Source organism: Rhinoderma darwinii, chromosome 3 (assembly GCF_050947455.1).
Source record: "Rhinoderma darwinii isolate aRhiDar2 chromosome 3, aRhiDar2.hap1, whole genome shotgun sequence".
Taxonomy (NCBI): Eukaryota; Metazoa; Chordata; class Amphibia; order Anura; family Rhinodermatidae; genus Rhinoderma; species Rhinoderma darwinii.
Genome location: NC_134689.1, coordinates 201,631,409 through 201,658,060, shown reverse-complemented (window position 1 = coordinate 201,658,060; position 26,652 = coordinate 201,631,409). Strand labels below are relative to the sequence as shown.

General features: G+C 39.1%; 1 protein-coding gene across 1 annotated transcript in view; it reads left to right on the top strand.

The window, feature by feature from the left end:
* CPNE8 (copine 8) overlaps nucleotides 1-20,437 on the top strand; it is a 424,222-nt gene extending 403,785 nt beyond the window's left edge. The window contains exons 18-20 of the mRNA XM_075857239.1: nucleotides 10,730-10,787; nucleotides 17,765-17,838; nucleotides 18,444-20,437. Of these exons, the coding sequence (XP_075713354.1) occupies nucleotides 10,730-10,787; nucleotides 17,765-17,838; nucleotides 18,444-18,632 (321 nt within the window). The 3' untranslated portion in view covers nucleotides 18,633-20,437. The remainder of the gene's footprint in view (nucleotides 1-10,729; nucleotides 10,788-17,764; nucleotides 17,839-18,443) is intronic.
* Nucleotides 20,438-26,652: the final 6,215 nt, after the last annotated feature.

Sequence of the window (26,652 nt, the reverse complement as noted above, 5' to 3'; positions counted from 1 at the left end):
TAAGTGGAATGTTAATTAGTAGTGAATTACTGTAATGGAGGCGAGAAAGGATTACTAAAACACTAATCATAATTTACTAAAGTCAGTGGTGTGACAGAGACGGATACCAGTGATGTTTTTTTACGTGAAGGTAACAGTATTCAACAATGAATTAATCAGACAGATCCGAGTCCGGTATAAATCCAAGACATCAAGCCTGATGTCTAAGGAGGTTGGTGGTTTAACAGACAGACATGCAGGGATCAGGCTAAGATGAAGATGATGATGGAGGAAACAGAAGAAACTCCATTTTTGTAAAGATTAAGAGATATAGAGAGGACATGACAGCGGACAGGCATTCACTAGAATTTTATAGGAGAGCAGGTGAAATGTCCTGAGAGGTTATATATAGTTGAGTGTCATCTGCATAAAGATGGTACTGGAAACCAAACCTGCTGATATTTTTGTCAAACTGAAATTGTATCGAGAGAAAACAGGAAGGGGCCCAGAACCTTGTGGAACACCAACAGAGAGAAGAAGTGGATGGAAATCAAAGCCAGCAAAAGAGACCATACAGCATAGAAAATAAAATAAAATACTTGGGGCAATGTTGTCCATTCAATGTTATTTAACCCCTTAAGACATGGCCAATTTTGGCCTTGAGGACAGACCATTTTTTTCAATATTTCCCCCTTAGCCTCCCAGCGCTCATAACTTGTTTATTTTTTGTTCAACGTAGCTGTATGAGACTTTGTTTCTTGTGGAACGAGTTGTGCTTTATGTAGATGCCATTTTTTAGTATGTTTACATTATCGTTTAATTTATATAAATTTTTATTTTTGCAAAAGTGCAGAAAAAAAGCTATTCCGCTGCAGTTTTTATTCATTGCTTTTTAACACCATACACCGATCATCATAAATAATGTTATACATTTGTTGTACAGGTTGTTGCGGTCATGGCGATACTAAATACAGATGTAGCCATCTTTATCTTGAGGCATTAAATACACAGTGGCAAGAAACTTTAACTTGACTTTTACAATGATTTTTCTATGGCTCTTGTTGTGGGATATCACGCTGCAGCAAGTTATCAGAGTTAAGATAAACTTGGCTACATCTGTATGTGTAAATTATTTCATAATTTGGGACTTATATTTTGTAAAGTTTATAAATTGTAAAAAATCTGCGTTTCTGTGTATTTTTTTTATTTAACATTACTTTTTTTGTACTAATTTTTATTTTATTTTTTAATCCCATAGGGGGGTTTTTCATTTTGATTTTTTAACTTTAATGTACTGGCATATATCTATTTGCCAGTACATTACCCTGTGTTCTAATTGTACACAGGCAGTTGTTTTTTTTTTATTATTATTTATATTTTTATTATTTTTCAAAGCATAACATGAACAAAATCAAAAAGTTTACTGTCACATCCACAAAATTATCTCAAGTCCATATCATGTAGTAAGTTACAAGCATGTGTTTTTTGCACTAGTACACAAGGTACATTTAAAGCATTAAATGAGATACATAAAGGAGAAAGGAGAAGAGAAAAGAAAGAGCGGACAGAAAATTACAAATCAAAAATTTGGCTGCAATTTACTAAATCAGAAATGTATCAATGGCATTACATGACTATACCATCATAGACATCCATGCCCCCTTTAACTACTATAAGGAAATCCTTACTACTATATCCTAGTGCCCCAGCGCCAACGGGTAAGAGGAGCTTCCAATATTTGTAACATAAGGAGGAGGTGTTCTTAAGGCATTGTAATCTGACCATAATACCCAGTTATTTAGGAATTTACCATATAAATTGGAACGAACCGCTACAATTTTTTCCATGGTGTAATCAAATTGAACGAGATTATTTAACTTAGCAATAGTGAGAGGGTCTGAGGATTTACAAGTCCTGGCTATCAACAGTCTGGCAGCTAAAATGACATGCCCCGTTATACACCTGAAGTCCCTAGGAACATCAGCAAGTCCAACAAAGCATAACGCCAGTGCAGGGGAAGGGCTAATTTGATAGTGTGAAATAGCAGACAAAAATGCAAAAGTAGCATACCGCAATTCCTGTAACATAGGGGAGAGTAGGAAGGATTAAATTTAGCCAGCAGCGCTGGGGTTCAATACCATCTAAGCAATATTTTATGCGCTATTTCTCTATGACTATCACCATTAGAAATCTTTGAGGCCCAATTCATTGCCGAATAGCATTCTGGTAAAGTGATAGCCAGGTTCAATTCTATCTCCCATTTAAGCAAATACCCTGGTTTACTTAAGGTCTGAGGTCTGGAAACAGTAGAATAAAACCTTGAAATAGACTTCGACTTAGGCACAGCAGAGTTAAATGCCACAAATGCGCTGTTCGGAAATATCCGCCAATCCAGGTCCCTAGTGCTCAAGATGTGATGAATCTGAAAATATTTATACATATCATGGGTAGGTATACCATATTTTTCAACCAATTTGTTAAAAGGCAACATTGCCTTCGTCTCATAAAGGGAACCGATCGTATCAATCCCGGCTGCTTCCCATTTCAACACGTTTAACTCCTTTGTAAAGGAGGAGAGGTTACGGAGGGGTAATAGCTGAAGGGATTGACAGTCAGACTTGAGAGTATGAGAAACCAGATATTGCCAAGAAGCTATAGAGGCCACAATTGAAAGCATGTTTATACTCCTATGAGAGCGTTTAGAACTATCAATTGACAGGAGAGAGATGAGAGGAGCCCCCAATGTAGCCCTCTCAATTTCCACCCATTTTAGCTCATTATGACTACCCCACCAGTGATAAATTTGGCTAAGAACAGTATAATGAAAGTACCTCCTAACATCAGGCACTCCCACCCCCCCTGAAAACCAAGGATGGGCCATGGTAGAGAGCCGAATCCTAGTTTTTTTTTTCTACCAGCCATATGAAATAGGTAAGTAGCTTTTGAAGTTTGGAAAGGTAGTTAATAGGGACCGGAATAATTACTGTACGGAATACATATAGTATTATAGGCAGAATCATCATCTTTACAATGGCGATCTTACCAGCCCAAGAAATCATTGGTTTAGAAAAGTTTTCCACTAGTTTTGATACTTTAGAAAGAAGCGGGAGATAGTTCTTTGCAAATAATGCCGAGCTAGAACTTGTAACAGGCAGTTGTTAGGCCATACCTCAGTATGCCCTAACAGGAAATATGGTCAGACAGCCCTGGGGTCCTTCAGTGGACCCTGGGCTGTCTGTCCATGTATGGCAAGTCCCTCGATCGTGTCACAGGGATTCCCTGTGATGCGATCAAAGGGGGGTCCCCTTCTCATTTTCCCTTTGAATGCTGCAGTCAGCTTTGCTCGCAGCATTCAAGGGGTTAACGGGGGACTGAAGAGATTTTGATTACCTCCGCCGTTAGAGTGGGGCTGCGGCTGTGTATTACAGCCATTGCCCCACTCCTGATCGCGCTGGCACACTGTATGTCACACAGGATGAGAATGCTCGTCCTAATGCGACAAGCACCCACCGCTCAGGACAAGTATTCTCATCCTGTGTTGGTAACCGGTTCATGTTGGCCTTTATTTTTTTTGTTTGTTTTCGCTTTTCCGTATTTTAACTACTTTATGATGCAGTTAGTGTATGGTCGTTATGGGCAGCAGGACGTTGCCGCATCGTAGCGAGTATACAAGTAATGCTGATTGTACGGGCACAGTGCACCTGTACAATCAGGAGCAGGGCAACGACTGTAATACACAGTCGCAACCCCGCTCTAAAGGCAAGGATCATAGCTAATCAAAACTGATTGCGGCATTTGAATAGAATGAGTGAGGCGGGACCCCCTTTAATCGCTTAACAGGGAATTGAAGGACCCCAGGGTTTTCTGACCATATTTTCTGTCCTTAAGGCATAATTAGGTATTCCCTAACAACAACTTCCTTTGTTCTATTAGTACTCAGGTTAATGTACTGGCATATAGATATACATTATAGTTAAAAAGTAAAAATGAATAATGCCAAATATGAGATTAAACATTTTTTTTTTTTTTTAAAGTAAAATAAAAAAATACACGCAAATTCACAATTTTTACAATAAATAAACTTTATGAAATGTAAGTGTCAAAACATCAAATAATATACAGATATTTGGTATTGTCATCATCGTAACAACCCGAACAAAAAAGAAATAAAACTGCAGCAAAACTACTTTTTTTTTCTGCATTCTCGCCAAAATACAATTTATTATAAATTAAACCATAATGTAAATGTACCGAAAAATACAAAAAAAAATCGCACCTACATAAAGATAAAGTACAACTCGTACCACAAAAAATAAAGTCTCATACATCTGCGTAAAGCAAAAAGTAAAAAACCTATTAGGACCCTGATGCAAAGAGAAAAAAATCAAGAAATTGTTCTGGTCATCAAGGACAAAATTGGCCTGTTCCTTAATGGGTTAATGTGCTAGCATTTTTATTAGTATGTTTTCTCTTGCTAAATTTCTATATGTATAATAAATTATCGAGTCTTGATCAAGATTCCTTACCACTTCACAGAAATAAAAACATGGGAAACAAATATAAATGATCCCTAGTTTATAGGCAAGATACATATTAAGAGACTTCACATCTATATATTGCAGTCAATTCTGGTACCCAAGGGGCAGAAGGTCACCCATGTACCCCTAATATAAAAATGTGACATTTTCTTGATGTGTTTTTCGGTCATTGCTTCGCTTTAGGCAGACTGTCTCAATTATGTTCCAAAACTAGCAGATGTTACACGCTTGCTGAAAGGAAGAGGAATCTAAAATATTTATGGTTACATGTTTAAAAATAGTAGTTCTGATAATGCAGGACTTTTCAGTATGAAGATGCTTGGTATAGAGGATGCTGATGCTGATAGAAAATGAGAGTCTGCAGCTTTTACGTTTTGTGCGGTCATTGCCATATACTGTGCAGCCTATAAATTATATTTAATCACTTTAGTAAACTAGATTATATTTACTTGTAAACTGAATAAATGGTTTCAGGATAATTACATAGCACTTAGCTAATAGTGTGTAATTTGTGTCACAAATGCTTTTAAATAATATAAGTGGCCAACTCTTGGAATTCCGGAAAGTCTGAGAACATGAGTATCCTTATGTTAGAATACTGTGCTCTTTTATAAAGTAATTTGTTTTTAATATGAGTTTGCTTCATTATGTATCACACAGAAAACCCCCTGGATTTAAATGAATTTGCATGTTTATATAGGGTATCTTTCGGTATATGGTAAAAATTAAAGGCTATGTACGCCTGAAATACTTTTTTGTTTTTTTGTAATAAAAATGTTTATCAGTATGTTTTGTACAACTTTTTAAATACTTTTTATTAAAAAGGATATGTACTTTTTGAGATACAGCTGCTTTGTATTCTGTATACAGAGCATATGTATCGTGCACTGAGACCTGAATCCGTCGGGTCAGCGGCACTGTGACGGGTTCAGTGTCAGCAGGTCCTGCGTGAGCCACCTGTTATCAATCACATCTAAGTTATTAACTGTAGCGACCATGGCATCTGAGTCGTTAGAAACAGAGGGGCGGCCCCCTCTGACGTGCCGTCACTCCTCCCTGAAGGTCTCCCATCTAGGTTTTGTACTCCTATGAAGGACTTCATAGGAAACTGTCACTATAATGCTTAACTGCTCTACATTAGTATTGCAGTATATCATGAAACGTCCACCAGGGCGACTAGTAAAATAATGTTAAATGCTGAAAAGTTAAATACAGAAAGTTTTTTTTAATATATAGAAATATTAAAGGTTGAAAAAAAAACTTTTCCCATTTTCCCCCCAAGAACACTGTAAAAAAAAAATTAACATAACTGGTATTGCAGCTTTTGTAAAAGTCAGAACTATTACAATATACCATTATTTAACTCGCACGGTGAACTCCGTCAAAAAATTAAATGTAAACACCAGAATCACTGTTAAATGGTCACTTCATCTCCCAAAAAAAAATGGAATAAAACGTGATCAAAGTGGTACCATCGATGGAAAAAAATTAAAAATTACATCTCTCTGAATATTGTGACAGAACCATCAGTTTTTTTCCTTGTTAAAGTAGTAAAACATAAAAACATAAAAAGACTATATCAATAAAGTTAACATGCCGTTTTTACCAAACGGTAAATGCTGTAAAAAGTAAACCCCCCAAAAAATTTAGGAATCTGTGTTTTTTTTCCCATTCCACCCCACAAAGAAATGTTTTCCAGGTACAATAAATTGTGCTGTAAAAATCTACAACTCATTCTTCAAATAACAAGCCCTCATATGGCTAAAAATAAAAAAGTTAAGACTGCGGCGGGCAGGGGTTAAATAAATAAAAGCTGGAATAACCTTTAAGACTGAGTTCCCACGGGGCGGATATGTTCTGTAAAGTTACACTCCATATCCGCAGGAATTCCAGGCGAAAAACTGCACCAAACTGTGGTGCAGTTTTTCGCCTTGGACTGTCCGCTGTGGAAAACTGCAGCATTTAACCTGCCGCTAGCAGGCCAGCCTCCTGGGATGAAGTTTCATCCCAGGAGATCACTGCAGCCTGTGATTGCAGTCTCTGATATCATCCAAGCCGGCCTCCTGGGATGACAACAGCCTCTGATTTGCTGCAGCGGTCACATGGCATGAAACGTCATCCTAGGAGGATGGCCTGGAGGAGGAAACACAGATTTCTGGGTAAGTATAAGATTTGTTTTCTTTCTGTGTTGCGTTTTTTTGCGGCAGAATCGCTATTGAGCATTTTTTTCCGCTCAGTATTCAAGCGGCGTGTGGATGAAATTTGTGCTATCTTATCCACTTTGCTGCTACTGTAATATGCTGCAGATTTTCCACAACTAATTCCATTGTGGAAAATTTGCATTATTTACGCAACGTGTGAACTGATCCTTAGGCCTCATTTACACGAGCGTGTGCGTTTTGCGCGCGCAAAAAACGCTGCGTTTTGCACGCGCAAAAGGCACTTGGCAGCTCCGTGTGTCATCCGTGTATGATGCGCGGCTGCGTGATTTTCGCGCAGCCGCCATCATAGAGATGAGGCTAGTCGACGCCCGTCACTGTCCAAGGTTCTGAAAGAGCTAACTGATCGGCAGTAACTCTTTCAGCACCCTCGACAGTGAGTTCCGATCACAATATACACCAACCTGTGAATAAAAAAAGACTTTCATACTTACCAAGAACTTCCTGCTTCCCCCAGTCCGGGCTCCCGGCCGTTGCCTTGGTGACGCGTCCCTCTCTTGTCATCCGGCCCCACCTCCCAGGATGACGCCGCAGTCCATGAGACCGCTGCAGCCTGTGATTGGCTGCAGCCTGTGCTTGGCCTGTGATTGGCTGCAGCTGTCACTTGGACTGAACTGTCATCCCGGGAGGTCGGACCGGAGTTATCGGTAAGTCAGAACGTCTTTTTTTTTTTACAGGTTCATGGATTTTCGGAGCGGAAGTCACTGTCCATGGTGCTGAACCAGTTTAACGCTTTCACCACCGTGGACAGTGACTGTCTCCTGACGTCGCGTACCCGAACATTTTTTACCGGTTTCGGTCAAAACGAGTTTGGCCGAACCCGGTGAAGTTCGGTGCGCTCATCTCGAATTTGACACTCCGTTTGGATGTTTGTAAACAGAAAAGCACGTGGTGCTTTTCTGTTTACATTCAGGAGTTTGACAGCTCTTGCGCGAATCACGCAGTTCGCACGGAAGTGCTTCCGTGCGTCATGCGTGGTTTTCACGCACCCATTGACTTCAATGGGTGCGTGAGTGCGCGAAAAACGCACGATTATAGAACATGTCGTGAGTTTTTTTCTGCGCACACGCGCTGTGCGCAATTCACGCGTCTAAACTGCCCCATTGACTAATATAGGTGCGTACGACATGCGTGCAAAGCACGCGCGTCGCACGCGCGTATATTACGTTCGTGTAAATGAGGCCTTAAGGTTCATTTGATATATCTCTGCACTGCCTTTCACTTTCTCTAATCCCTCTGTAATATAGTACTGGGCTCTGTGTTAAAGGGAATGTATCACCTATTTGTTTATTCCCTAATTAAAACCAGATAGTGAAACATGAGCTATTTTCTAATCTGCTTTTATTTTTTGATTGTAGATTATTTTGTTCTATTTTCTGTATATGATTTTGGGGGCAGCCATCTTACCTGAGTTTCTGTTAACAGCATTAGAGATATGCTTTACAGCAGTTACACGAACCATAGGAACCTGTGAACAGGAGGAGACCCATTATCTTCTATGGGAGCGTTTTCTAGGCATGCTCTGTGACCTGTGCAGTGGTCATTGTGCAAGAAAGGGGAGGAGGGGAGCCGCGTACATCCCCTATTGTGTTATCTCTCTCTCTCTCTGTATATATATGTATATGTGTGTGTGTGTGTGTGTGTGTGTGTGTGTGTGTGTGTGTGTGTGTGTGTGTGTGTGTGTGTGTTTGTGTTAACTGTCAAGCTATTTTTGCCTGTGGTGATAATGAGATGACTGCTGAGATGTGATCTCTACAGAACAGAAAGTATCCGAATATTGTGAGGATCAGTGGCTAGAGTGAAAACTGCAAGATTTCAGGATTATTTTTTTAATATAGATAATAACATTGTAAAATAAAAAAAGAAATCACCTAAAATTCGAAAAAATAAAAAAGTTAAAAACTTGATTTAAATAATAGGTCCTTTTCTGATGACACATTCCCTTTAATTATCCTACATAATTTAGTATAATTTGTGATTTTTTTTTTCTGGATCAAATCGCCAAGAGCAAAGCCATATGCCGTCAGGGCCGGCTCCAGGTTTGGGCGGGCCCTTAGGCAACATAGACTTATGGGCCCCTTTGCGGAGGAACTCACTTGCGGTGGCAGTAAAACATTAAAAAAACGTCAGTTTGTGCCCTCGTATAGAAGTCAGACCCTGTTTATACCCCCATGTAGACACACCCTGTAGATAGTGACACACTCACACACACACACACACACACACACACACCCTGTAGATAGTGCCCCACACCCTTTCCCTGTAGATAGCGCCATTGGGGCTTCCTCTAGGAGTGGAATCCCCAGCCAGAGCATTGCCGACGCTCTGGTCGGGGATTCCTCTCCTGGAGGAGTCCATGACATCACTGTCCATATATGGATAATGACGGCAGGGGCTTCTCTAGGAGAGGAATCCCTATCCAGAGCATCGACAATGCTCTGGTGGGATTCCACTCCTAGATAGGGGCTCCCTCTAGGAGCGGAATCCCTGGCAAGAGCGTCGGCAATTCTCTGGCCGGGGATTCTATTCCTGGAGGAGCCCCTAACATCACTGTCCATATATGAACAGGGACGTCAATAGCTCCCTCTAGGAGCGGAATCTCCAGCCAGAATGTCAGCAATGCTCTGGCTGGGGAATCCAGTCCTGGAGGAGCCAAGATGGCAGCGTTAGCACCCCGCAGCCTAGTCACCACCCCCCCCCCCAGGGCAGTGGGCCCCGCTACCTGTCAGGGTTTGCCGGGTTCTGATGCCGGTTCTGCTGTCCTCTGTGATAACCTATTTATGTAATTAAATTGTGTCACATTATTTACAACCTTTAACTTCTGTCCATTTAACAACTATTTACCCATGTACTCCCATTTTATCTGGTGCTGCAGTAGAAATGTTTCATTACATGGCATCAATTCAAGTGAATGGGCGAATAAATAATTAATTGTCACACCAAGTCCTCCAGAACCAAATATGCGATTTCCAGTGGCTCTCCCCTTTGGCTAATAAAAGGGGTCACAAACAGAGGACTCTCCTCTGTGATGTCCATATGCCGTAATAGGGCATTTGTAAACTAGTTGCCCCTTTGGGAAAACATCTTCACTGAGGGAGAAACAATACAGAATGTGGGGACGGCCCAGAAGAAATGCTATAGCTATAAGGAGGTGACAAGGGAAGAGGATAGAAGCATATTAACAGAGAATGCAGTTTAGGACGTATCTGTGTATAAGGATAGATATACAGGAGGGGCAGCAGTCGTGAAGGTGTTTTAAGGTAAAACACATTAGTTTGAATTTAGCCCCCATGTTGATAGGATACCAGTGAAGTGACTGGCAAAGAAGGGCAGCACACAAAGAAGGGTTGAAGGGGTAAAACAGTCTAGCAGCAGTTTTCGTGATGTATTGTTATTGTGAGAGTCTAGTTTTAGAGCATAGCTATCCGGTAGTCAAGGTAAGAACTCACAGAGGAGTGAAAAGGACTTGGTAGAAGTTTTGAATGTGGATTTTAGACATGTAAGCAAACCTCACCCCTTTCTTATGTTTCCAAATATTTGAAAATATTTTACAACACTTGAGATAATAGTATCCTCTAGCCATCATTCTATTATACCCACTATTCTAATTCCTTCAACCATTCCTCCCCATTTTTCTGAAATTATTTTAGTAACATTTCTACACTATTATGCCCAGCTCGTCTACATGTGCAACTCCATCCATTCTCCATAGCTTAAACACTGACCCAACACCTGCTGTAGATTTGGTACCCAACAGTCCCCAAACATGGGTACCAACTTTGGTATCCAAAGTCTCTCTCTCTTCCCAATGAGGAAAAATGAACTAGTCTTTCTGCTTTTCATGATAGATTTTCTGTTCCTTAACAATTCAATTCCCTACCACTACAGTATATAGCCTTTCTGTTGAAAATAAGTTTGTTTCTGTGTAATGTGTAATCTACATATTAGTATGTTTGTTACATTTATTTTTTCTATCTTATTGTTTCTATAAAGGCTTCCAAGCTTCCAATGTCAATTATCATTGTAGGAGTGGGACCTGCAGAATTTGATGGTAAGTTTCAGATGTCAGTCTGTGCAGTACATTACAGCTTGTATTTTTATTATATAATGCAGGAATTGTAATCTTCTAGTATTGGAACTCTCTACTTCATATTTTATTAGATATACAAAATATTAATTTAGTACACAAACCTGGGAGTTTCTTATTTCCTCTGTGCCATGTCAGTTAAAATAAATATCTGACATCCTTCTTATCGTTCAATCACTTAGAGTAGCAGTGAGTTTAATTTCTCCTATTCTGTAAAATGTGGGTCTCGCAGTGACCACAAAGAACTCTCAAGGCTGCAAGGATCCTGCATCTGTAATTGTGTAAGCTTTATTTTTTATGTGTTAGCCTTATTCGCTAAGTGGTACACAGTAACCGCTGGTTATACAAGTCAGGTAAATAAACAGTAACAGTTAAGAGCTTTGTTATATAAAACAGTTAATCAGAATAATTATGTATTTTCAAAAGTCTTAAATGTAAAATTGGAATCAGGCAGGAGCATGTTTACAAGCCAGTTTCTATATAAAAATATACAATTCACTACAAAATAAATGTGCAACCAACAGACAATATGGCAGAAGCCTGGCCACAAGCCCCATCACTGCCTGAAAATTCATAAGTAGTGAAAACGGTCAATACTGAGAAATGTGTTTTGTTTTTCTTATTTTTTCCTTAATCTGTGAAACGCTTTATGATGAATATATACACAGAATGCATTTTGTGCTAAATTTAAGACAAATTTCAAAAGATTACTACTGTATGTTACATGTTGCTAGCCTTTTTTGGACTGTATAATTTAAAATACCTGTTATTTTCTAGAAAAATTAATTTCACTATTTTTTATTATTAAGCGTTTTTATTGAAACATATTTTTATGTATAACAGGAGAAATAGACTCACACACTGCCAATAAAGACATTCATTTCAGAGGAGAGCATGAACATGTCATTACACAAAGGTAATTCCGCACTAAATAACTAGCGTTTTTTAGTGTGGAATTCATTTAGTGTGCCCCTCCAAGTCTATAGGCCACAAATACTGCATCTCCGCAGAGCACTTACTGCACGATTTTTCTGCGTTTTTTTCTGCAGCGTGTGGCCAAGATTTACCAAATCTCATTCACTTTGCTGCTACTGTTAATTCTGCAGAATTTCCGCACAGAATTCAGTTCTGGAAATTCCGCACCGTTTACACTGTGTGTGAACCCAGCCAAAAAGTTGTACCAATAAAAACTACAGCTCGCTGCGCAAAAAACAAGTCCCATCGCTCCATTGCTGGAAAAAAAAAAAGTTAAAATATGGTGACACAAAATAATAATAAAAAAAAAAAAAAAAGATTTTTCTGTAAAAATCATTAAAAAAAACATCAATTTGGTATTGCTGTGATCATATTAACCTGCAGAATAAAGGTAACATGTAATTTTTACTGCACGGTGAACGTGTTAAAACTAAAAACCCAAAAAACAATGGAGGAATCACAGTTTTTTTCACATTCCACCCCAGAAAGATTTTTTTTGCAGTTTCCCAGTAAATAATACAGAACATTAAATGGCGCCATTAAAAACCTATAACTCGTCCTGAAAATAACAAGCCCACATATGTCTATGTCGAAAATAACAAAAGTTTTAGCTTTTGGATAATGGCTGCGGCACCACAGGAAAGAGGGGAAGGATAAAGTGTGTAAGATGTACATATAAAATAAGAGATATACTGTTCAATATCAATTGCCTAACCTTACTGCCGGCTTAGTAGCTAAGGTCGATCAAAGTGATAGATACAGCCAACAGAACTAGTAGTAGTTTCCAAAAGTGAACATATATAAGCAATGATAGAGCATCCCGTCATCGGGGATTGTTCACTATTTTTGTAAACAATTATAAAATAAAATTATTTATACAAGAACTTCCACTATATTACTTTTTTCCATGTATAAAACATAGTAAAAAATACTGGCCCACATTTACTTAGACTAGTGTATTTTATGTGAAAGTGCAGGAGGTAGGTAGAGTGATTTGCACCAAATTTATTTAAAGGCTCACGCTTCTTAACCCTTTCAAGACCGAGCTCATTTTGACCTTCATGACCAGCCCCATTTTCTCAAATCTGACATGTGTCTCTTTATGTGGTAATAACTCCGGAATGCTTTTGCCTATCCAAGCGATTCTGAGATTGTTTTCTCGTGACTTTATGTTAGTGGAAAAATTTGGTCAATAAATTCATTGCTTATTTGTGAAAAACACCAAAATTTAGAGAAAATTTGCAAAAATTATGATTTTTCTCATTTTAAATGTATCTGCTTGTAAAACAGATAGTAATACCACACAAAATAGTTACTATTTTATATATTCCATATGTCTACTTTATATTTGCATAGTTCTTTGAACATTATTTTATTTTTCTAGGACGTTACAACGTTTAGAACTTTAGCAGCAATTTCTCACATTTTCAAGAAAATTTCAAAAGGCTATTTTTACAGGGACCAGTTCAGTTCTGAAGTGGCTTTGAGGGCCTTATGTACTAGATAGACCCCATAAATCACCCCATATTAAAAACTGCACCCCTCAAAGTATTCAAAATAGCATTCAGAAAGTTTCTTAACCCATTAGGCGCTTCACAGGAATTAAAGCAAAGTAGAGGTGAAATTTACAAATTTTATTTTTTTTGCTGAAATTCATTTGTAATACATTTTTTTCTGTAACACAGAAGGTTTTACCCGAGAAATGCAACTCAATATTTATTGCCCAGATTCTGCAGTTTTTTGAAATATCCCACATGTGGCTCTAGTGTGATAATGGACTGAAATACCGGCCTCAGAAGCAAAGTAGCACCTAGTGGATTTTGGGGCCTCCTTTTTTTAGAATATATTTTAGGCACCATGTCAGGTTTGAAGAGGTCTTGTGGTGCCAAAACAGTGGAAATCCCCCAAAAGTGAGACGGTTTTGGAAACTACACACCTCAAGGAATTTATCTAGGGGTATAGTTAGCATCTTGACCCCACAGGTATTTTGCTATATTTATTGGAGTTTGTCTGTGAAAGTTAAAATCTACTTTTTTTCTGAAAAAATATAAAAAAAAAATTATATTTGCAAGGAATAAAGATTAAAAAGCACCCCAGAACTTGTAAAGCTACTTCTCTCGATTACGCCAATACCCCATATGTGGTACTAAACTGCTGTTTGGACCCACGGCAGAGCTCAGAAGGGAAGGAGCGCCATTTGGATTTTGAAGCGCAGATTTTGCTGGATTGTTTTTCAGTTCCATGTCGCGTTTGCAACGCCCTGGAGTAAGCAAAACAGTGGAATCCCCCCAAAACTGACCCCATTTTGAAGACTACACCCCTCAAGGAATTGTTCTAGGGGTATAGTTAGCATTTTGACACCACAGTTTTTTTGCTGAATTTAGTGGAATTAGGCCATGAAAATGAAAATCTACTTTTTTCTGAAAAAACATAGAAATTTTTACAATGAACAAAGGAGAAAAATTACCCCAAAATTTGTAAAGCAATTTGTCCTGATTACAGCAATACGCCATATGTGGTAATAAACTGCTGTTTGGACCCACGGCAGGACTCAGGAGGGAAGGAACAATATTTGGCTTTTGGAACTCAATTTTAGCTGGAATGGTTTTCGGGTGTCATGTCGCATATGCAAAGTCCCTGAGGTACCAAAACAGTGGAAACCTCCCAAAAGTCCCTTTAGGGGACTGGAACAAAGCGATCATTAGGTCGCTAGTACAATACACTGCAATACTAATATATTGCAGTATAATGTCATTTTACAGGCTCCTGTAACAGCGCGATCGCTGTTCCTGTCCATTAGTCCCGGCTGTCAGCTGTAATACACAGCGGACACCTGCAGAATATGGAGTGTGCACAGCGCATGAGCTCGCTCCATAAATAACCCCTCGCACCACGACATGCTATTAAGTCGTGGTGCGCCAAGGCGTTAATGTGCAGCGGATGGTGCAAAGTGAAAATTAAAATTTTCCACTGATATGCCATTTTAATGCACAATATATTGTGCCCAGTTTGTGCCACTGAAGACAAATACCTCATACAAAGTTGAGCGGGTTCTCCCGGATATAAAATGTCATATATGTGGACGTAAGCTGGTGTTTGTGCATGCTGTGGGGCTCAGAAGGGATGGAACACCATTTGGCTTTTGGAGCGCAGATTTTGCTTGTTCTGTTTGGGGTTTTGCTGGTATTTCAGTTTATGATGTGGGGGTATGTGTAATCTGTGCGGAGAACATCAGGGCATAATAAGAGGGTATAATAATGGGGTACATAAATAATAATTCTCAGATATGTGGCCGGTGTCGCACTGATAAATGGCGCCCGATCTTATCCACTTTTGGAACACTCTGCACATTTTGCATCGCCATATTCTGAGAACCAGAACTTTTAAATTTTTTCTCCAACGGAGCTGTGTGAGGGCTTATTTGTTGCGGGACAATCTGTACTTTTCATTAGTACCATTTTAGGGTACATGTGATTTTTTTTATCACTTTTTATTAGATTTTTTTGGAAGCAAAGTGACAAAGAAACATAAATTCTAACAATGTTTTTTGTATTTTTTTTTTTACAGTATTCACCGTGCGGTATAAATGACATTTTACTTTATTCTGCGGGTCGGTACGATTACAGCGATACCATATGTATATAGATTTTTTATGTTTTGTGGCGATTGCGCAATAAAATCACTTTGATAAAATTATTTATTTTTTGTGTCACCATATTCTGAGAGTCATAATTTTATATTTTTCCGTCAAAAAAGCGGTGTAAGGGCTTGTTTTTTGCGGGACGGGTTGTAGTTTTTATTGGTACTATTTTCGGGTACATGCGACTTTTTGATCACTTTTTATTCTATATTTTGGGAGGGTTGATGACCAAAAAAAAAGTGATTCTGACATTGTTTTTTAATTATTTTTTTTGCGGTGTTCACCGTGCGGGAAAAATAATATTATAGTTTTATAGTTTGGGTCGTTATGAACGCGGTGATACCAAATATGTGTACTTTTTTTAACATTTTAATTTTTTTCCTATAATAAAATACTTATTATAGGAAAAAAAGCATTCTTTTTTTTTTGTAACTTTTATCACTTGTTTTTACACTTTTATAAAACTTTTTTATTACTTTATTTTTTAGTTTTTACTTGTTTTACTTGAAGACTGGCAGCACTGATCGCTGCTATAATACATTACACTACCTAGGTAGTGTAACGTATTATAAACTGTCAGTGTGACGCTGAGGGTATGTGCACACACACTAATTACGTCCGTAATTGACGGACGTATTTCGGCCGCAAGTACCGGACCCAACACAGTGCAGGGAGCCGGGCTCCTAGCATCATACTTATGTACGATGCTAGGAGTCCCTGCCTCTGAGTGGAACTACTGTCCCGTACTGAAAACATGATTACAGTACGGGACAATTGTCCTGCAGAGAGGCAGGGACTTCTAGCATCGTACATAACTATGATGCTAGGAGCCCGGCTCCCTGCACTGTGTTCGGTCCGGTACTTGCGGCCGAAATACGTCCGTCCATTACGGACGTAATTAGTGTGTGTGCACATACCCTGAGAGTCACACTGACAGGAAGCATATGAGAACCAGCATCCGGCTGGTTCTCATAGGCTGCTGTGCATGGCAGACCCGGGGGCTGTTATATGGCCCCCGGTTCTGCCTTATAACCGACTGCAGCACCAGCAATCGGTCCCCGGGAAAGTTTGTTGTAGCAACAAACTTTCCAGTTTGTTATAGCAACAAACTTTCCAGTTCGTTGCTACAACACACTTTCCCTGCGATCACATGATCGGGACCTGATCTAATCAGGTCCCGATCATATCTCCGGGACCAGAGGCAGGTGATAACAGCGCGATCCGGGTGTCAGCGCTACTCTGAGACACCCGGATCGCGCTTTTAACACCCACCGTTAATTCACGTCGGCACTGCACAGAGCCCAGCAAGTGCCGACGTGAATATACAGTGGGCGGTCGGGAAGCGGTTAATAAAGTTTATGCATTTTGACCTTTTCAAACAACCAGAAAATCAAATAGATTTGCAGTGGAAATTTGCAGGATTTCACTATATATGACCACATGCACTTTTTCTCATTACTTTTCAAATTTGCCAGGTAATGAGAAAAGTCACAAGATTTTGCGCACATTTTTCGCACGTCACATTTGCAACTTTTTGGGTGGAATTTACGCCAAAAACTGGCTACATCTGTTTAGTAAATGTGGGAATAACAGCATAATTGCAGTTTAGCAGCAGTTGTGCCACTCAGGTTGACAGATGGCAACATTGTATCCCTTAACCCTGTGTCGCATCTAAGTTTCAACTTAATGTCCAAACTTGTAAATCTGAAACAAAGTGCTTATGTACAAGGCCAAGCCCTATGCACTGAGCTTGTACTGCAATACACGGAGGCTATACGGCTCCTGAGCATGGAGCCAAACATTCTTCATACACTGCTGTACAGGATCTTTCTGGCACCATGTGTACAGAGAGGATACCTCCCTATGTACAGAGTTAGACGGGGCAGATAATAATTTATGTCAGATTTGTATAGAAACAGTAAAAAAAACAACTCTGTATGCCTCTGTAAAAAATCAGAGGAATACAGAGGTAGAGGCCTTAAGCACCTCTGTGGAAGCCCAATTACAGCTACATACAAAACGGAACTGTAATACGGCCATGTGCATGAGCCAAATTCTCAAAATCCCTCATGTTGTTGCTTATAGAGGTCATCTTCACAACATGCCATACCACAAAAAATAAATCATGTATCAATGTATCATGATTGGTCTATGTCTGGACCATCTTTAAATAAAAGGCACATCATGAGATTTAAATTTGATCAATTCATGTACATTTTAATTAACATTTTGTACTGTCACCAGTTGCTAAAATACGTTATATTTACTGTTATTGATTTACAGTTTGATGCATAAAAATAACATCCATGACTTTTTTATTTAAAAGCAATGGTAGAATTAGATGGCGATGAAGTCCGGGTTTCATCAAGAGGACGGTATGCAGAAAGGGATATTGTGCAGGTAAAAATTTCATTTGTTTAATAGTTTGTCTGCTTCAGCAATACCAAAGAGATGGAGCTATCAAATCTGAGCCTTGCTCCCAGTCACTATTTGACTAAAGAAATCCCTTTAACCATGAAGTGACTGCAGATGAGAACGACAGCAAGCTGACGTGCCCCAGGGAGCAAAAATCTCTGGTCTTAGTTGTGGGTTAATTCACATTTGGGATTATATGATGCAGGTTAATTTCATTGCACAGAATATTGACATTAAAATAGTTTTAACTGATAGTCTGTGGAGATTGTTAATGAAATATTCTCATGTTATACGGAGTACAATAGCTGCTGCATCATTTCTACAGAAAGTAATGTGTCCTCTTAAATAGTACATTAGGGAAGGAAAGTGGCAGCATTGCATTATGGTCGAGTAGCTCAAAGCTTATCCACAGCAAATGAATGCCTTACTAGGCAAGTGTGCCAGGAAATGTCTGAACTTTCTGGATAGCTTATTTCCTTGTAAATTAACATTATAATATCTTGTGTTTATTAATAATAGGGAATTCAGAGCAAGAAATTTACCTAAAAAAACTATCATTTGTTCTTGATGTTGGGTATTTTCCTCTACAGTTTGTACCTTTCCGTGACTACATTGACCGAACTGGAAACCATGTGCTGAGCATGGCACGACTTGCCAAGGATGTCTTAGCTGAGATTCCGGACCAGTTTCTCTTGTACATGAGATCTAGAGGATTCAAGCCATTTCCAGCTCCACCACCATACACACCAACCGGGCACCTACTACAGACTCAGATCTGACTAAAGTACAGTTCTTCCAACTTATTGTAAAATCTTGCAAGCTGCTTGGCCAGCTTCAAACTAAGGTGCACTAAAACTGAACCTTTTACAGACCTGCTCGTGTATATGGAAAGCATCTGCTTTTTTGGATCTAGAAGATTCTGTTTACAGACCAAAACTGTAAATATGGGTGCAAGAGAAAATAGAAAGATTTTAATACTCGTCAGGAAAAAAAAAGACAAAAACTGTTTCCTATCTGAGTCTTATTTTTGTGATTATTCATTTTTATTCAAGCTATTGGGGGAAGCACAAATCACAATTTTAATCCAAACCTTATTGTTCTCCCTAGCTGAGATCTACTTATGTGGGAATGCAATTCCTTGGTGTCAATGTTTACATGTTACTAATTTTTAACTTTCAGTACTTTTGTAACTATTCTTAAACAAAAAAGTTTGAAATTGTAGAAAATCCAGTGTCTTCTACCTGGCGATAAATATAGCCACAAAAAAGCAATATCACTTTAAGGATCTCTTACACAAAGTTAGTGTCATGGACAAGTTTATTCACAGCTCTTTTAAAAGGAAGAAAAATCCCTGAACTCTGGCACTTATTACCACTCATCAGATGAAACCTAGTTTAAAAAAAATACCACTCTGACATAGAAAATACAATTGTGAAAATTCAGAGGAAACCTAAACAATTTAATATAATCTAATAAACACTGTGTTGTCAGATTTAGGCTTCGTTCACCTGCACTAGGGCCCCGCTCCGACGCTCCATCAGATCTTTCCGTCGGAATGGAGCACTGACAGACACATACGGAAACCATAGGTTTCCATTTCCGTTTCCATCACCATTGATTTCAATGGAGACGGATTCGGTGCCAATGGTTTCCGTTTGTCTCACTACGCTATTGATTCCATCAAAACAACGGAACCCTTGCACAACGGAGACAAACAGAAACCATTGGCACCGGATCCGTCGATGGTAATGGAAACGGAAACCTATGGTTTCCGTTTGTGTTTGTCAGGGCTCCGTTCCGACGGAAAGCTCAGTCGGAACGGAGCCCTAGCGCAGATGTGAATGAAGCATAACATAGCCAATGACAAATGATAAATACATCTACATGCCTGAATGACTGTTTTCTTTTGTAATTAATTTTGAATTGTTTTAATAAGGTGCATGGTGTCTTAATCTGTCAAGAAAGAGAACTCAACATAGTGGGGTTTATTATAAGCACCTAATCACATTAATTCCATACTACATTGGAAGATGGAAATATGTGAAAAAGTATTGATATTTTGAGGAACCTGTCTTCCATTGCTCTACATGAGTAATGCTAACGCAGGACTTTAGAGCGCCGAGGTATCAGAAAAATGGGTGAGAACTGCACGTGTGTGTAACTCTATACACAAGAACGATGTTTACTAAATTACCCAAATACGTATATATGCTTGTTCATAAATAATAGGACAATGTTTTTGCATGTACAGTTTTTACAGCATATTACACAGTTTTGTGCTACTTTGTGTCAAATACAATACATTATTCTAGAACTAATGGCCTTAAACACACACCCAGTTCCTCAAATGATTGTGAATTGCCTTTAAAATGATGGAAATTACTCTATCTTTTTGTGTCAACCTTGTAACTGCTTTGTAATGTAATTTTATTTGCATAATATATGCATCTATATTTTGTCTATTTCTATGATGTACTGTTTAAAGAGAAATTATTGTAATTACCCCCTTCTTTTGTAAGCATGGTAACAGGTATTTTGCTGAATTAAATGATATTTGCAATTTTAGAAGATATATACTTATGTAATGCGATATATATTAATTTTTTATTATATTAAAATGATTGAAACACTATTGTATTAGATCCCTTCTTGCACATGATGAAAACGGAAAAAAAAATTGTAGGGCTGCAGAAAAGTTTACAGTATGCAGCCTGGAATTTCCCATTATTAATTGAAGGAGTTATCTACTTTAAAGGCTATAAAAACCTTTGAAGACTTTTTTATTTTTTTTACTAAAACAATGTATTATAGTGTTAAGTGCAACTTTGTAATTTGATTTTATAAAAAAAATATATATATAACTTTTTGAGATAGAGCTTCTATGTATCCTGGATACATAGAAGAGCTGTATCTTGTGCTTAAACCCGAATCCGTCAGGATCTAGCTATTATCGATCACATCAAAGTTTATAACTTTGATCGATAGCAGCTGGATCCTGCGACGTGCCACCGATTTGTTTTAGTAAAAAAAATCTTCAAGTCTTTAAAGGTTTCCATATCCTTTAAAGAAATGATGTCCCAATGACAGTAGCATACAAAAACACTTACTCACTTACTTTGTGTCCGAAATAGCTTTGTTCGGTGCTGCTATTACCCTGTCACGTGACTCCACTATCCTTCGGCCTCATTAATGACTAATCGTATCATGATCATGTGATGCTTTCCCAAGATCGCTAGCGCCTAGGAAACTAATCATCACTGATCAAGTGACATTTTCCCACACCCCCCACATGACATGTGAGTTTTCATTCCTGTTCAAAAATGCCCCCATGCTGAAACATCACATATCATGTGACATTTCGTTCTCCGTTTCCACGGCCCACGGATTGATGGGTCACCAGTGCACTGAGAACGTACACAGGAGGTTTGCAAACAAAATGATTGGTCTTCTAGGGGAGTAATGACAGGTTGGCTACAGTGGGAGGAAATCATGTAGTAATAGGACAGAGGCAAATGACTGGAGGGAGAGGGAGAGTAACGAATCCACAGTCAGACAGACTGTGTGCAAATGGAGTAAATTCAAGACCATTATTACCCTCCCCAGGAGTGGTCGACCAAGAAGAACAAGGTGTATAATAGTCTGAGGTCACAAAGGCACCCAAGGTAACCTCTAAGCAACTAAAGGCTTTTCTCACATTAGCTAATGTTATGTTTATGAGTCCACTATCAGGAGGACACTGAACAACAATGGTGTGCATGGCAGGATTGCAAGGGGAAAGCCACTGCTCTCCAAAAAGAACATTGCTGTCTGTCTACAGTTTGCTAAAGATCACCTGAACAAGCCAAAAGGCTATCGGAACAATGGTTGGGGATGGATGATACTAAAATAGAGCTTTTTGTTTGAAATAAAAAGCATTATGTTTGGAGAAAGGAAAACACTGCATTCCACCATAATAACCTTATACCATCTGTGAAACATGGTGATGGTAGTATCATGGTTTGAGCCTGCTTTGCTGCATCTGGGCCAGGACGGCTTGCCATCATTGATGGAATAATGAATTCAGAATTATACCAGTAAATTCTAAAGGAAAATGTCAGGACATCTATCTGTGAGCTGAATCTCAAGAGAACGTGGGGCATGCAGCAAGACAATGACCCTAAGCAAACAAGTCGTTCGAACAAAGAATGGTTAAAGAAGAATAAAGTTTTGGAATGCCCAAATCAAAGTCCTGACATAAATCCAATAGGGATGTGGAAGGACATGAAGCAACCAGTTCATGGGAGGTAACCCACCAACACAACAGAGTTGAAGCTGTTTTGTATGGAGGAATGGGCTAAAATCCCTCCAAGCCGATATGCAGGACTAATCAACAATTACCGGAAACGTTTAGACGCAGTTATTGCTGCACAAGAGTGTCACACCAGATACTGAAAGCAAAGATTCACCTACTTTTGCCACTCACAGATAAGTAATATCGGATCATTTTCCTCAATAAATAAATGACCAAGTCTAATATTTTTAAATCATTTGTTTAATTTAGTTCTCTTTATTTGCTTTTAGCACTTGTGTGAAAATCTGATGTAATTTTAGGTCAAATGTATGCAGAAATACAGAAAATTCTGAACTATTCACAAACTTTCAACCACCGTACAGTTGTGGAAAAATGCTGCAACGTAAGAATTCTTTAAAAAATAGAAGTATTAATAGTTGTTTTTTTTTTTTTATCAATTAACAAAATACAAAATGAATGAACAAATAAAATACAAAGTTAATGAACAAAAGAGAAATCGAAATCAACAATATTTGGTGTGACCACCCTTTGCCTTCAAAACAGCATCAATTCGTCGTTTGACATTTTGACTCCCTTTAGAGTACAGTATAGTTTTCTAAAAAGACAAATAGTGAAAGAAATGTCTCTCCATCTGATCTGATCCACAATGCCCTCAAAATACCATGAAAAAAAAATGTGGCTGGCATCCAAAAATATTTTCAGGTTACTGTTACTTGAGTGTTTATCAAGCAATGTCTAAGGCTATGTTTAAACAGAGTTTTTTTACGCGGAAACCGTGCCGCAAAACTCGTCAACAACGGCCCGAAAATGCCTCCCATTGATATCAATGGGAGGCGGAGGCGTCTTTTTCCCGCGAGCGGTAAAACCGTCTGGCGGGAGAAAGAAGGGACATGCTCTATCTTCGGGCGTTTACGCCTCTGATCTCCCATTGACATCAATGGGAGGCAGAGAAAGCATATTTCGCTGCGTTTTATGCCCGCAGCGCTCAATGGCCGCGGGCAAAAAACGCTGTGAAAAACGCAGCGAAAACCAGCGTGCAGGGAGAGGAAAATCTGCCTCAAACTTCCAAACTGAATTTTGAGGCAGAAATTCTGCCTGCAAAAAACTCAGTGTGAACATAGCCTTAATATACTTCATGAATATTATACACACATTGGAGGCAATATATCAACACTGGCATTTCATACTTGAGTCTTAATCTAAAGAAAGATGGAGTAAAATGCGCCTTATTTATTAAGAGGACTGCACCTCTTAATAAATTAGGTGCATCTCTGGCCATCCGTTCGCCTGAAAATCAATCCTGGCTACATTTATATTACTTCACACTGGTTCCCTAGGAGAAACAAGAACTATCAGTATCATGTGTAAACCCACCCCTTTCCCTGTCTGCAGGCTCTCAGTAAATGTTTATCCACCAAAAATCTGTTTACTGTAAAAAAGTTCATGAAAGATATGGAGAAGGAAAATGCAGCTGCAGTATCTCTACCTCAGTGTGTCTTTGGGATTGCATACTGTAACGGGAAACCGCAGGGGGGGGACATATGATTGGCTCAGAGCCCATAGCACATCTCTGACATCACACAAGGAAGTGCCATACTAGCACAGAAAGAAAAATGAAAATTTACAGAAATTAGTAAAATGGAAGGAAAAGACCCAAAATATGCAGCTTTGACACATAATTTCTATCTGCACTACCTCTAAGGCCACTTTCACATGGCAGAATTTTGGTCAGTATTTTGCATTAGTATTTGTAAGTCAAAACCAGGAGTGAAACCTACAGTTGCAAGAAAAAATAAGTGAACTCTTTTGAATTACCTGTATTTTTTCATTGATTACTAATAAAATGTGGTTTGATTCTTATCTAAGTCACAATTATAGACAAACGCAATCTCACTAAACTAATAACACACAAACAGTTGCACTCGGTATGTTTTATTGAGCACATTAAGTCAACATCCACAGTGCAGGAAGAAAAAGTAGGTAAGTTCAGGAAGAAAAAGTAAGTGAACTTCTGTGTTAATGACTTCACCAAGGTGTTTTAATTAAGGAGATGGGATTGGAAGTGTGGGTTTCACAGGTACTTTCCCAATAAATAAAATTGTGCTGCTGGTTACTGACAAATGTATACTTTTCAAGAAATATTGGAAGTGTAAACCATGCCTAGAGGGAAATAACTTTCAGAAGACCTCAAAATACGTTGAGATGCTGGAAAAGACTACCAAAGCATTGCTGAAGACCTGGGTGTAAATCAATCCATGGTTAGACAAACTGTCTAGAAATGGAGAAGGTTCAGGACTTTTGCTACTGTCCCTAGGAATGGTCGTCCTGTAATTGCTCCAAGAGCACAACAGGCAAAACTGGTTGAGATGAGAAAGGAACCAGGGATAACAGCAAAAGACCTACTGAAGACTCTACAAACTACAAAAACACTGAGTAAGAATGGAAGGACACCATGAAAAAAGCCGCTGCTGAATGAAAAAAACTTTACGGTCCATCTCAAGTTTTCCTGAGACCACCTGGATGTTCTACAATGCTCCTGGGAAAATGTTCTATGGACAGAAGAGGCAAAAGTGCAACTTTTTAACATACATGCACAATGATGTGCATGGAGGAAATAGAACACTACAGACCTACACCAAAACTTTGTCCCAACTGTGAAGCATGGTGATGGGACCATCATGGTTTGGATCATTGTGGAACCAACAAATTCAAAATATTTTACATAAGACTAAGTATAGAGGACAATGACCCAAAAGAAATGACCATTCCAAAAGAGAAAGCTTCTTCTTTTTCAACCAAGTCAAAGCCCTGACTTTAATCCTATTTAGATTGTGGCATGACCTAAGGAGGGCTTTGCGCGCAAAGCATCCCAGAAATATTGATGAACTGTAACACATTTACAGGGAGGAATTGCCGAAAATTCCTCAATGCTGTGCAACCAAAAATTCTTCCTCAATCATGTGCAAAGCACTATTTGCAAAAGCTACAGTTAAAGGTTTGCTGAAGTTGATTGCTGCTTAAAGGGGAACTACAGGTTATTAAATTCAAGTGTTTACTTAGGATCCTCTTTAAATGAGCACCGCTCAACGAGACAGTTCGTTGATCGGTGCTCGTTTGCTCCTTTCGCAAGAAGCTATGTATGGGGACGAGCGATCGTTACTAAGAGCGCTCGTCCCCATCCATTATTATCATGTTGGCAGCATGTCTCCCTGTTTACATAAGGAGATGTGCTGCCGACAACCATAATATTTTCAGCTGCATAGACAATACAATCAGCCGATAAACTAGCCATGGCATGCGAAAAAAAACAAATACACATCTAGGGCTGATCATGATTTTTTATTTTTTATTTTGTTAGAGATTAATATGTATATATGCAGTGGCATAACTACCACTGTAGCAGCCGAAGCTTCCACTTTTGGAAGGCATTGATTGACTGGGCAAGTCATTCTGCCCTGCCAATCAGTGCCTTTCAATGATGCTAGCGGTGAGATGCCATTACGTCATCGCGCCGTTTGTGACGTTCAGCCCCAGCAGACCTGCTCAGAAGAGAGCAGGTCTGCATTGCCACTGGATGGTGCGGGAACAGGATCATGTGAGTATGTAACGTTTTTTGTTTTTTTCTAATAAATCTGTGAGTGGCAATATCTACAGGGGCTTCTATCTACAGGGGGGTCTATATGTGGGAATGTGGAGCACTATATACAAGGGGAACTATATGTAGGATACTCTCTACAGGGGTGGGCTATATGTGGGACACTATATACAGAGGTGGGTTACCTGTGGGGCACTATCTACAGGGGGGCTATATGTAGGGCACTGTCTACAGGGGTAGGCTATATGTGGAACACTATATACAGGGGGAGCTACATGTGAGGTGCTATTTCCAGAGGTGGGCTATATGTGGAGCACTATCTATAGAGTAGGGCAGCACGGTGGCTCAGTGGTTAGCAATATTGCCTTGGAGCTCTGGAGTCCATATGTGGGCACTATCTACAGGGGGCTGTATGTGGGGCACTATCTACAGGGGCTTCTATGTAGGGCACTATCTACAGAGGCGCTATGGGTGTCACTATCTACAGGGGGCTATGGGGGCACTATCTACAGGGCACGGTGTGTTTGTGTGTGGGAAAGAGTGTATGGTGCTATTATAATTAGGGACACAGTGTATGGTGCTATTATAATTAGAGGTGCGGTGTACTGTGCTTTTATGTATAGGGGTGTTGAGAATTTTGTATTCGTTTATACGTTATAGGTGAAGAAATGTTTTAAAAGTGAGAAGCTGAAGCCATCTGAGCGGAAAACTGCAGAAATGGGCTGTGGCCGGGAGAAGTCATCATAGAGGTCTGGACCGGATGAAGAAGAAAAGAGAAAAAGAACTAGAATCTGAAATGTTACCGGTGAGTCACTTAATGTAAATGTTTATTCTGCCTCTAATCAGTAATGTAGTCACTGTATGGTCAACAGCAAGATGATGGGTGGTTCAATTATGATATGATTTTTTTTTT